The sequence below is a fragment of the Thunnus thynnus genome, chromosome 19 (genome assembly GCF_963924715.1).
Source record: "Thunnus thynnus chromosome 19, fThuThy2.1, whole genome shotgun sequence".
Lineage (NCBI taxonomy): Eukaryota > Metazoa > Chordata > Actinopteri > Scombriformes > Scombridae > Thunnus > Thunnus thynnus.
This window is the reverse complement of record NC_089535.1, coordinates 18061259-18071873: the sequence shown is the minus strand read 5'-3', so window position 1 is coordinate 18071873 and position 10615 is coordinate 18061259. Positions and strand designations below refer to the sequence as shown.

Here is a 10615-nt window from a genome sequence, read left to right as displayed (position 1 = left end):
AAAGTCTGATAGTGAAATGAGTCACTAAAAAGGGACAAATTACAGTTTATGGACGTCTACTGACTGTCACATGGAACTAATGGCTAGGTGAGTGAGTGATTTGTGCAACCTGAGCTAGAGGACTCCGCAGATACATCCAGGTAACTACTATAGCTCAGGGCAGGAGGCGGGCTGCGGGGTGGGAGAGTGAGTACCTTGTGAGTGAGTGATCTGTGCAACCCAAGACCTTCAGCTCAAGGCAGGGGGCGGGCACTGGGCTGGGAGAGCGAGTACTGAGTGAGTGAGCGAGTGATTCATGCAGCCAGAGACCTTCAGCTCAGGGCATGGGGCGGACTTCGGGCTGGGAGAGCAAGTACTGAGTAAGTGAGTGAGTGAGTGATTCCTGCAGCCGAGTTGAAACAAGTGCCAAATTGGTTCCTTTTTTTTCACAGGGCTAGGTTAGTACAGTAATTAACTTGATACGGTTGATAAGAGTTGCACGATAGTGACACTGTCTTGCCTTGTCTTTGCAGTCGCACTAGCTAGCTAGTAGCAGGTAGGAGGGGCGAGTGAGTGAACGAGTTAGTGGAGACGAGGACTTGTCACTCCCAAGTCAGTAAAAAGAGTCATACGTGTCAAACGATTCGTTCATGACTTGCACATCACTAACACAGAGAAGGTAAAATAGTAAAAAACTAGAAATACTGCCTTGCAGTTTATGCCTCCGCCAACCAGTCGTTGCAATTTATATCCATGTCTGTCCAGACTCATAACATTTGTAGTGAAGAGGAATTTAATAAAACACAGTTTCAAGGTGGGCACCCAAGATTAGTGTCACCAGTTCAGTATCTGACAAAATGTGGAATATGGTCGTAATCTCCCCTTCTGTTCCTGAGTTATGTTGTTGAATAATGGCCAGACAAGTGTTTTTGCAGAACACTGACCTTTTGGATATAAAATGTCATCACTTCATCATTTTATCCTATTAGACATTTGTGTGAAAATTTGTCATAATCAGCATATGAATTCTTGAGTTATGGTCAAAAATATGTTTTGTGGTCACAGTGACCTTGACCTTTGACCACCAAAATCTAATCAGTTCATCCATTCATCAAGTGAATGTTTGTGCCAAAGTTGAAGAAATTCCCTAAAGGCGTTCCTGAGATATTGCATTCACAAGAATGAGACGGATGGACAACCCGGAAAACATACTGCCTCCGGCCACAGCTGTCACTGTCGCGGAGGCATAAGAGGGCATGAATGAACACAACTAAGCAAATATACTAGGACACAGAGAGAGAATGCCAAGGGAGGTATGAAGTATAAAACAAACCTGGCAGGTTGTTGATGTAACCTCCATCCATCAGTAGGTGTCCATCTTTGGGGTCACAGAGAGGAGGCAGATACCCAGACAAAGACATGCTGGCACGAACATACCGCCACAGCGAACCTCAAAAAGCATACACACAACTCTTAATGTTTTATGCCTATTTAACCACTATGTATTAAATTGAAAGCAACCGACCTGAACTGAGAAAATTAAAGTCATCAATGAGACTAATTAAAGGGTCAGTTCACCAGTGCAGACAGTGGCAGAAATCTCAGGGGTAGAAAACCTGGGCATATAAAATGAGAACTAGCTGCATAGCTAGAAACCACTTTAGGTAAGAAAACTTTATTTTTTGTCTTTTGCGTGAACTGACCCTTTAAGCAAACAAGAACAAAAGGATTTTTTAAGGAAACAGAACACTAAACATTTCTGTACCTACCATCAGTGTGTACTCTCATGGCAGAGGCGGTGATGTCAGTTGTAATGTTGAAATATGGGATCCGAAGGTCCTGTACGCACAAAAGGTTACATCGAAACAGATAAACATAATAGGCTCATGATACATTTATTTATCCTGCACCACCACCACATTGTTTTTATGTCTTAATCAGCTGAAACTATTTTTTGTCTTCTCTGTGCTCTTCTTCTTCTTCTCATTCTATTGGTCGGGGCTTTGGGGGCATCTCACTTACCTCTATCTGTTTGCCCTTGAAGACATTGCTGATGCTGGAGTTGAAGGCAGCACCGGAGAACATGGAGGTGACTGGGTATGTCAAATCCAGAACCTTCTTGAACACTGAGGTCATTTCCTACAGGCGACAAATAAGGAATTTAACGGTTTCTTTCCGACTACACGACTGCAAAATGTACAATTTTCATGCACAAAGCAGAATTCAGCCACTAAAATGGAAGAGTTTCATTTAATATAAAATAAAACTTGCCAGGTTTTGATTTATTGTTTTTGTGGGTGCTTAACAGGAAGTTTTTTTATCTTGTTTTTCCCTCCCCTTGGTGTACACAAGAGGTTTCTACCTGAAAAGTAACTACATGCTTTTCTTAGTAATTTGAAAAATCTTAAAAAGATAAATTCATTCCTCATAGAAAACATGAACATTTCAACAGAGCAAACTGTCCAGTTCTCATTTTGTCCATCTTACTTTGCTAAAGGATGAAATCATTTTATTACAACAGTGGTTCTTTTAATTAGATACTATGGAGCAGCGGCCCTGCCAGCTGCTTCTACAGCCAAGGTTCAGCACCAAGGACAGAGCTCGAGCAGGAGGGGCTGGACACACTGTGACGAAGACAAATCCTACCACATGCTCTGCCCACAAACCCGGAGACACAGCAGGTGTCTCAAATCAGCCATTACGGATGGTCACAGTATTTAAGACATACAGATGAATTTCAAATTGCAGCTAAAATATTCTGCTCATGAGCTGGAGGTGCAAACATCTAGGGCTGTATATGCAACACCGCCCCATTACTAACGATAGTTAATTAGCACAGCATGGTTAAGTGCGCATTAAATAATTTGGTTTTTTACAAAGAGTCACCTTCACAAGGACAGACTCTCGACAGTCTGTGGAAAACTTCAAAGCAAAGCAGTGCTTGAAAATATTCCTTTCTCTAAAGAGACACTGGAGCAAATGTAAATCTGCTTCCCTTTCACAAAAAAGAACACTATTTATCTACGAAATGATCCCACTTAAGTCATTTGTTTGTCAAAATTATTTAGCCTCATTCTGGAGATGATTATAATTACGCCATCAAGAGAAAACCCTTGTCGGTCATAAGCTCTGCAGTCAGCAGATATTATGTAACATCTTGAGGATGTTTGATCAAGGTCGAGAGGCATCAACGTTTTACTGTAAGCTAATTGAATACAGGGCTTAAGAACGCAGGAATTCTCATGAGATTATGGGAATTGAGCTTGATTTGATGATAAATGGAATAAAATCCGTGATGCACTCTTGAAGCAAAATATAATCCACTCTTGCTACAGTATTTGGGTTTATAAAATGACTGGTGTCAGTTAAGAAAAAGGTGGTAGTTACAACAAATAGCTGTCGCTTTGACTCTCACCATTGCCCATTCTTTAGCCCTCATCCTCATGCGGCTGTGGCTACGGTCTTCAGCATATAGCGCCCCCATCAGGGAACCGATTGACGTGCCGCCAATGAGGTCCACCGGGATGCCGGCCTCACAGAGAGCTCGCATTATCCCCACCTGGGAGCAGCCCCTGATTGGAAGGGTGAAGAAATAAACATGGAAGAAGAAGATAAAAAGGTAAAAGATAAACATATCTATTATATCAAAAAGACACAGGTATATGCAAATTTTGTTAAGAACCTTCCACTAGAGCTGAACAGGAAACACTGTTCCTTGAGACACAATTTTTTTTTACTAAAAAGCCTATAACTAATAACTCAGATGGCTGAAACTTCATATTATCTTCAGATTATCTTAAATAGTGACTCATTTCACTTTTCAGAATTTGATAAATTTGTTCTCAAAACGAGGACTGTTGATTTTGTCCCTCATCACTTACATTGTAAGCATATTTGGAGGGGATCTTTGAATGGTCAGTATCAACAAGAGGAATGATTACAGCAAGCAAACACTGTTTCAATATTCATATGGGCACCTGACTGTTGTTTTAAGAAACACTTGAAAAACTGTGAACCTATCCTTTAAGAACCAAAAATCTATGTGATGATGCTCTGAAGTTCTGACAATTATAAAATCCATTAGGCCCAAAAGTGGTGTTAGACCTAAATGTTCATGTGCTACATCACAGTATATTTTGACATGAACTTTAGACTGGTTGGGAAAACAGACAGCAGGGTGAGTGTTACCTGGCCCCTCCTCCTCCTAGGATAAGAGCAATAGCATTGCCAGTGAGGACTCGAGCCAGACGGGAGAAGTCTGAGTGGCGGTCTGCTGGCTTCTCGAACACACGTTGATACAGCTCCAACTGAAAAAAAAAAAGGGAGATGGCTTTAATTAAAACTAGAAAGAGGGAGTGAGAAGAAGGAGAAGGACTGGTGGATATAAGAGAAAAGATTATGAGAAATGAGAGAAAGAATACAACACTGTGGCCATCTTCTCCATTCCTACCAGTTTGGGCAAGCTCCTCTTAGAGAAGACCCTTCGAGGACAGGAGAGATGGAGGTGTCTGGAGATCCAGCTTCGCATGTTGAGCCAGTCCACGGTGCCTTTGGGCGGGGGGCCGTCTTCTCTGTGCAACAGCACCAGCTGCTTCTGGGCACGCACTGCGCTTCCTTCTAACATACGCTCAAGCTAAAGGGAAGGCATCGAGCACAGATGTTTAAGAACATTTTATACTCCTCGCTTTCTTCAGAGTGGCTCATAGTATGCACTGCTTGCACAGGAATTTTGAGACTCTAGCCCAGAAAAAAACTGCAAATTCACAACTATTAGAAACTACAGTAGGTTTAATTGAACACAATATCAGCACTTGTATAGATATGTACCTCCTGGTTCATGTTATTTTTGGGAATTTGAGATTTTTAGGCAGCAGGCTTAGCAAAAAGGGCAGGATGGGAAGGTTATTTAAGAGATGATTTTTTTTTTTTTTTTTATAACATTTTGATTTATTTTATTCAAGTGCAATTTCACAGATGATAGTCTTATTTTATGACGTTCCTGAATGAGCAGTCTTAAAGAAAAAGGCTAAATTTGTTTGAAAGGAAGGTCTGATCATCCACCCGGTCAATAGGCCCTCTGCTAAAGGTTTAATGTGCAAGGTGAGAGGGTGTCTTTGTGTGTGTGTGTGTGTGTGTCCTGAAAGATAAAAATCAAGCAAGAGCTATGACTCATTCTTGTGCCTGAGCAAATATTGATCCATCTTTCCATTTCTCCCACCATCTCCTGTTAAATGGGGATACATTCCTTTCTTTTCTCTTTGCCCATTCCTCCCTGCGAAAGCAATTATCTCTCTTTCCTTCATCAGCTGCACTTTCTTTCCCTCCGAACCCACCTCTCTTTCACAACATCCATCCACCTTTTTTCTCATTTCTCCCCCGTATGCTCCAAAAGGTCAAATACAAACTATTCACAGCCTGTGTGACCATTAAGTTGGCGGGTGTAGCCGTGATTCTAGAGCATAATGATCAGAGCTGACCGTCAGACAGAGACCAGCTCTACCAAGATCTGTCTGATAACACACTTGCAGAGGGCAGACTAGAACAAGAGCTCGGTTAATAATAATTGGTGCGATGATTTCTCTGGAGAGAGAGCTCTAAACAACAGCTCGAAAATGTATGGTCAGCTGTAACACGGACCATAAACACGTTGTTGTTTTCATTCGGCTCCACCTGTGCAAGAGGTCAAGAGTTTTCAGCTCCATAGAACAAAACACAGCTAGTGCTTTGAAGATTAGTCGACAAAGAAGATAATCGACAGGCTCAGAAAGTATTGATTTACACTGCCAGCCTTATACTTTAAGTCATTTATCAAACAAAAATGCCAAACATTTGCTGATTTGATGCTTTTCTCTGTTTTATATCATTGTAAATTGAGCAAAAATTAATGTCTTTTCTCTTGGTTGGACATGAAGACATCACCTTAGGATTTTGGAGCTTGTGATGGGCATTTTTCTAGACCTTAAATCAATAAGGACAACAATAATTTAAGTCTCTCTCCTCTCTCCTCCTCCCACCTTTCTCCATCACTAAACACCTCACCTCCCCAACGGCGGGGTCCTGCTCTCCGAGTCCCACGATAATGATGCAGTCGGCCTGACGAATGCACCTCTGAGTCCATGGGGTCAGCGTGTAGTCTGTCTGGTAAAGAACAATGCGATGGAGGTCTTCCTGTTGTCCCAGCCAGCTGGACAGACGGTACTCATGGACACTGAAGAGGCAAAGGAGTCCATTAACGACAGACGGCATTACTTAGTTGGCAGCGCACAGTAGATCCATTTTCTTGTTTAGCCAATAAAGCATACTTGAACTGAATTTAATGAGCGAGTCGGAAAGGGAGAGAGCTAAAAGAAAAAAACAAAGTCGACTGAACAGCTGTATGACAGAGGAAAAGATTAAATATTGAGATGTTTGTTCAAGAGACTGTCTTTTATAGGATTAATTTAGGGTGTGATGAAGTGAACATAAATGCTGAAGTCCAGTAAAATTTCAATCTGCCATGAAACGTACCTGTCTAGCGCTGCGGCTCCAAGGCGCTGTTTGATGATATCACTGGTCAGCAGAAGAGTGGGACCTTTATGTGAAAGATTACAGCAGTTACAGTCAATTTCTTTTCAAAGCTTGTAGCTAAATCCACTTTACTTGGACAGTTGATAAGTCTTAAACTGTTTCTACTTTTATCTGCAGTTTCAAGAAAAATAAAGTCATTTCTTTGAAATACATACAAAGTAAGTAAGTGCTCTTAAGGCAGTTTCCTTTTTTGTTCTACTGCAATATTTGAATCGTACCAGATCAGCCTGAGTCAGACATGCACCACTGTTAAGAATAGCTGTCTGAGTTTTTATTAAAATATTACAATAAAACAAGCTACATTGAGAGTAAAGGTACTTCACTTAACCCTTTCCCCTGTTTAGTTTATTCCAAACCCTAAAACACACACACACACAAACAAACAAACAAACAAACACACCTGGGGCTTAGTGGGTTAGCTGGCTATCTTTAGGCTTAACTCAGGTTTTCCAGTATTACGAAGCTGGCTTACTTTTAACCGGGGTAAATCACCATGGTAACCTATGCTGAACAGCTAACTCCAGAGGATCTGAACAAAACCTGGCAACGGCCCAAACCCTGACCAACTAGATCACTGGAAACATTGAATCATCATTCCTACGGGATCTTAACATGCACAGAAGTTCTGAGTTTACAATAAAGTGACAAGAAAAAGGAGCGATATATATTCTTATAGGTCAGTAGGATCATTTTATATTTCTAGGCTTCCATCCACTCTGGTTTTAAAGCTTCCAACAAAAAGAAGAAGTAGCTAACGACACTGAACACATAATGATGATTGCAGCTGCATTTTAATTGTGCAAAGTTTCTTTTATTCCTAAAGGGATAGCTGACATTTTCGATGTTTTTACACTCTGATTTCATCACTGCGGCTCAGAATAACATGAGGCAACTGCGTGTTGATGAATGCAAATAAAAACTAAACCCTCTGTAGTCTTTTATCAGAAAAATAATCCACACACTGATTAGCTCCCATCATTATAAAAGGCAACATTTCAGTCAGCTAGACCTCATGAGACATTAACTACTTTTCCTCTTCTCTCTGCTTTGGCAATCCGACAATACTTTGAACTTTTTTTTATGTGCACAACATATTCAGAATAGTTTATTCATCATCCAACAAAAAAGCAAAAAATACTCAATAATAAAGACATGTATAATAATTCCCCACACGTTTTAAGCCTTATCCTTACTTTTAAAATGATTATTTCTAGTGTTTTTATCTTCTTATTCTATTGTAGTTATGTAATTATATAGTTTACATTTCACGTTGTCACTCTAACCACATTTTCCCAAAGGTATCTGGTATCTTTGTTTCATATCATATCATTCATGGTTCTGACGATGTCGCGCGTAATTAGCAACCCCGCCTCTTTCACATGATGCCCTCATAGCTGGATTGGAAAATCCAGAGTTTATTGAGCTAGTTGATAACCAGCTTTGTGATACTGGTTATCCAGGACGGCCAATGTTAGGCTCAGTGAGGCCAGCTAACCACAAAGAGAGCCAAACTAAGTTGAACTTGCTTCGTGATACAGGCCCCAGGTCTGTCACCCCTCTTACAGTCACTCCCTAAGGAAAGGAACTGTGCTGAGGGCACAGCCTCAGTTCAAATTAAGGACTAAAGTAAACACAACATTGAAAATTCTTCTACTGGGAGAAGCCAGAGCTGTTATGTCATAGCAGGGAATACCTAAAATACAAGATGACCAAACACATCACATCCAAGTCCAAGCTCCCATGTTTTTTTTTGTTTTTTTACCTATTGCTATGAGCGCATGCTGCAGCTCCAGGGTGAAGGCGGTGAGAGGTACTTCCTCTGATACAGGCAGGACTGTCACTGTGGAGAGGTTGGAGGCTTGATTCCCTGCATCCCACTTACTGCCAGGGGTGTGAAGGGCCAAACTGCGAGCTGGTGGGGACAAACATACACAAACAGCATTAGTAAAACCACTGGGACCATCCTAAGCAAACAGTCAGTAGAGAGATGCAGTGTGCACACAGATGTGTTGCAACAGGATAAGCCAAAATCAAACATTATAGACAACATTACATATGTAGAGATACACACCTGTCAGAGGACCGTTGACCTGCTGGAGGATCTTCTGTCCTAGTAAGTGGATCAACCTGGTGACAACCTGAGATGTACATTTAGGTTAATTTTGATTTTACATTCAAAAGGGGAAAAAAGGAAAACACTCCACTCCATCCACCTAAAATTAATTGTTTTTTCACATCAGCTGAATTTAATTTAACACTGGAGGTTCACCCTACCTGGGGGAATTTCCTCTTGATGGAGGTGAGAGCTCCTTCTGGTAGCTTGGCCAGCTCAGAGTCTCGTACAGCGTGCACCGTGGTGGCTCTGTTCTGATGGGTCAGGGCCTCCACCTGCAGAGAAACAAAGGACACGGTCAGGAAACTAAAAGGTCGATCCCAGACGAAAGAGAAACCCCAACCATTTCTAATTATTACAACACATACAATAATGCAATAATACCAAATATGAATAGTACTTTACTTAAAGAAACACATCATTTTTAATGTCAGTTTTAAATGAGTTGTTTTACTGTAAGTCTCGGACTGCTGAGCCCTACTTTCAAGAATTAAGAATAGTTAACTTCAAGTTAAAAAAAAAAATCAAATAATATATATATATATATATATATATATATATAAAAAAATAAATAACAACATGACTCCATCTTATCCAGAGTTGACGTCAACGCAGAGGAGCTAAATATGTCTCAGAATACTGGCCACCTTTAAAACAATCTTGTTTCCATCATCACAGAAGCTACGACAACAGCTTCCTACCTCCAGGTAACAGTAACCATAGCACCCATCAGCCCAGGTATTATTAGAAGCTCTGTGGCAGAGACCAGCCACATGAGCCAATGGGAAAATTGGTGATTGTAACAAAGTGACTTTGCTCTGAATTACGGTTCCAGGTCACAACAGAAAGGGGAAGGTTATCGAAATGAAAATTTCGAACAGCACTGGCATTCGTATCCATTTTTTTGATGTGAGCAATATGGGGAATATATGAAGAGTTCATTTGCAAAACCAGTAAATGCCATCCATTAACAAAAAAAAAAAAAAAAAAAAAAAAAAGAACTGACTGTTGTGAGTTTTTCTTAACACATAGCACATTCTAACCCTAAAAAGCCGTTATTGTCCATTGTCAATGCATTGCAAGTTCACATTTTAATTTCGGTGTAACACACATAGTTCCCGGTAAATTACTGGGATAATCTTTCAGGCACCACTAGTCATTTTCACTATTCACACATGCAGCTACATTCAGGAACATTTCCATCTTGCGCCTTTTCACACATGCCATGGCAATGCCGGAATAGACGGGGTAAGGGACAGTCCAGCAGGTGGCGGTAATGCAACACTTATGGATGCTGACTGCTCTGTGCGGACTAAGAGGAGCTGCCTTATTTCTGAATCTGTCCGGTTTAATTAATGAAAAATGGAGCTTGTTTGCAGACAAAAGAACTTTTAAAGCATTGGCAAGACAACCATAAACAAGTCATGGATTAAAATATGTCATCAGCGCAGTCTTGCGATTGGTGTGCTCGCTCCATGTGACAGCGTCTTTCGTCAGACAGACGTAACCCTTTACGTGTCCTTCCCTGCAATATTACTGCTTTCATTCACAACACATTTTTTTGTTTTTATTAGAGTCCAACTCAATTATATGATGTATTCTGAATAAATGGTTCGAAGTATACATAAACTATAATGTTAAGATAAACATGTGGGTTTAACTTTCTGAGGGCAAGCTTTTTTTAAAATTTCATTTAGATTCAACAGTATAACTGTATAAGGACAGATTATTCAAATTTCATTTTAAGCTTGCTTGTTGCTATTGTCTAGTTGCTTCTTTTCCTAAATATTCATAAGATATACTTGGGTGAATTTTTATTTGTTGGCAGAAAAAGTAGTCTGATGGTTATGTCTTTGAGGAGCATGCTAGCTGCCCCTGTTTTCTCAACTGTACATATGGACAGTGAACATAGTAAAAATGTAATGATTAACTACTGTTAATGACAAACTTTTTCCT

The 10615-nt window shown here is 40.4% G+C and overlaps 1 protein-coding gene across 3 annotated transcripts in view; it reads right to left on the bottom strand.

The window, feature by feature from the left end:
* The window catches only part of pnpla7a (patatin-like phospholipase domain containing 7a), a 31772-nt gene that overhangs the window by 11511 nt on the left and 9646 nt on the right, over positions 1-10615 (bottom strand). For all 3 annotated transcript variants that reach the window (XM_067575362.1, XM_067575364.1, XM_067575363.1), the window contains exons 20-30: positions 8821-8934; positions 8618-8684; positions 8309-8458; positions 6487-6550; positions 6019-6187; positions 4430-4612; positions 4168-4286; positions 3395-3551; positions 2002-2118; positions 1749-1818; positions 1313-1429 (exon numbers count right to left, since the gene is read on the bottom strand). In XM_067575362.1, the coding sequence (XP_067431463.1) occupies positions 1313-1429; positions 1749-1818; positions 2002-2118; positions 3395-3551; positions 4168-4286; positions 4430-4612; positions 6019-6187; positions 6487-6550; positions 8309-8458; positions 8618-8684; positions 8821-8934 (1327 nt within the window). The remainder of the gene's footprint in view (positions 1-1312; positions 1430-1748; positions 1819-2001; positions 2119-3394; positions 3552-4167; positions 4287-4429; positions 4613-6018; positions 6188-6486; positions 6551-8308; positions 8459-8617; positions 8685-8820; positions 8935-10615) is intronic.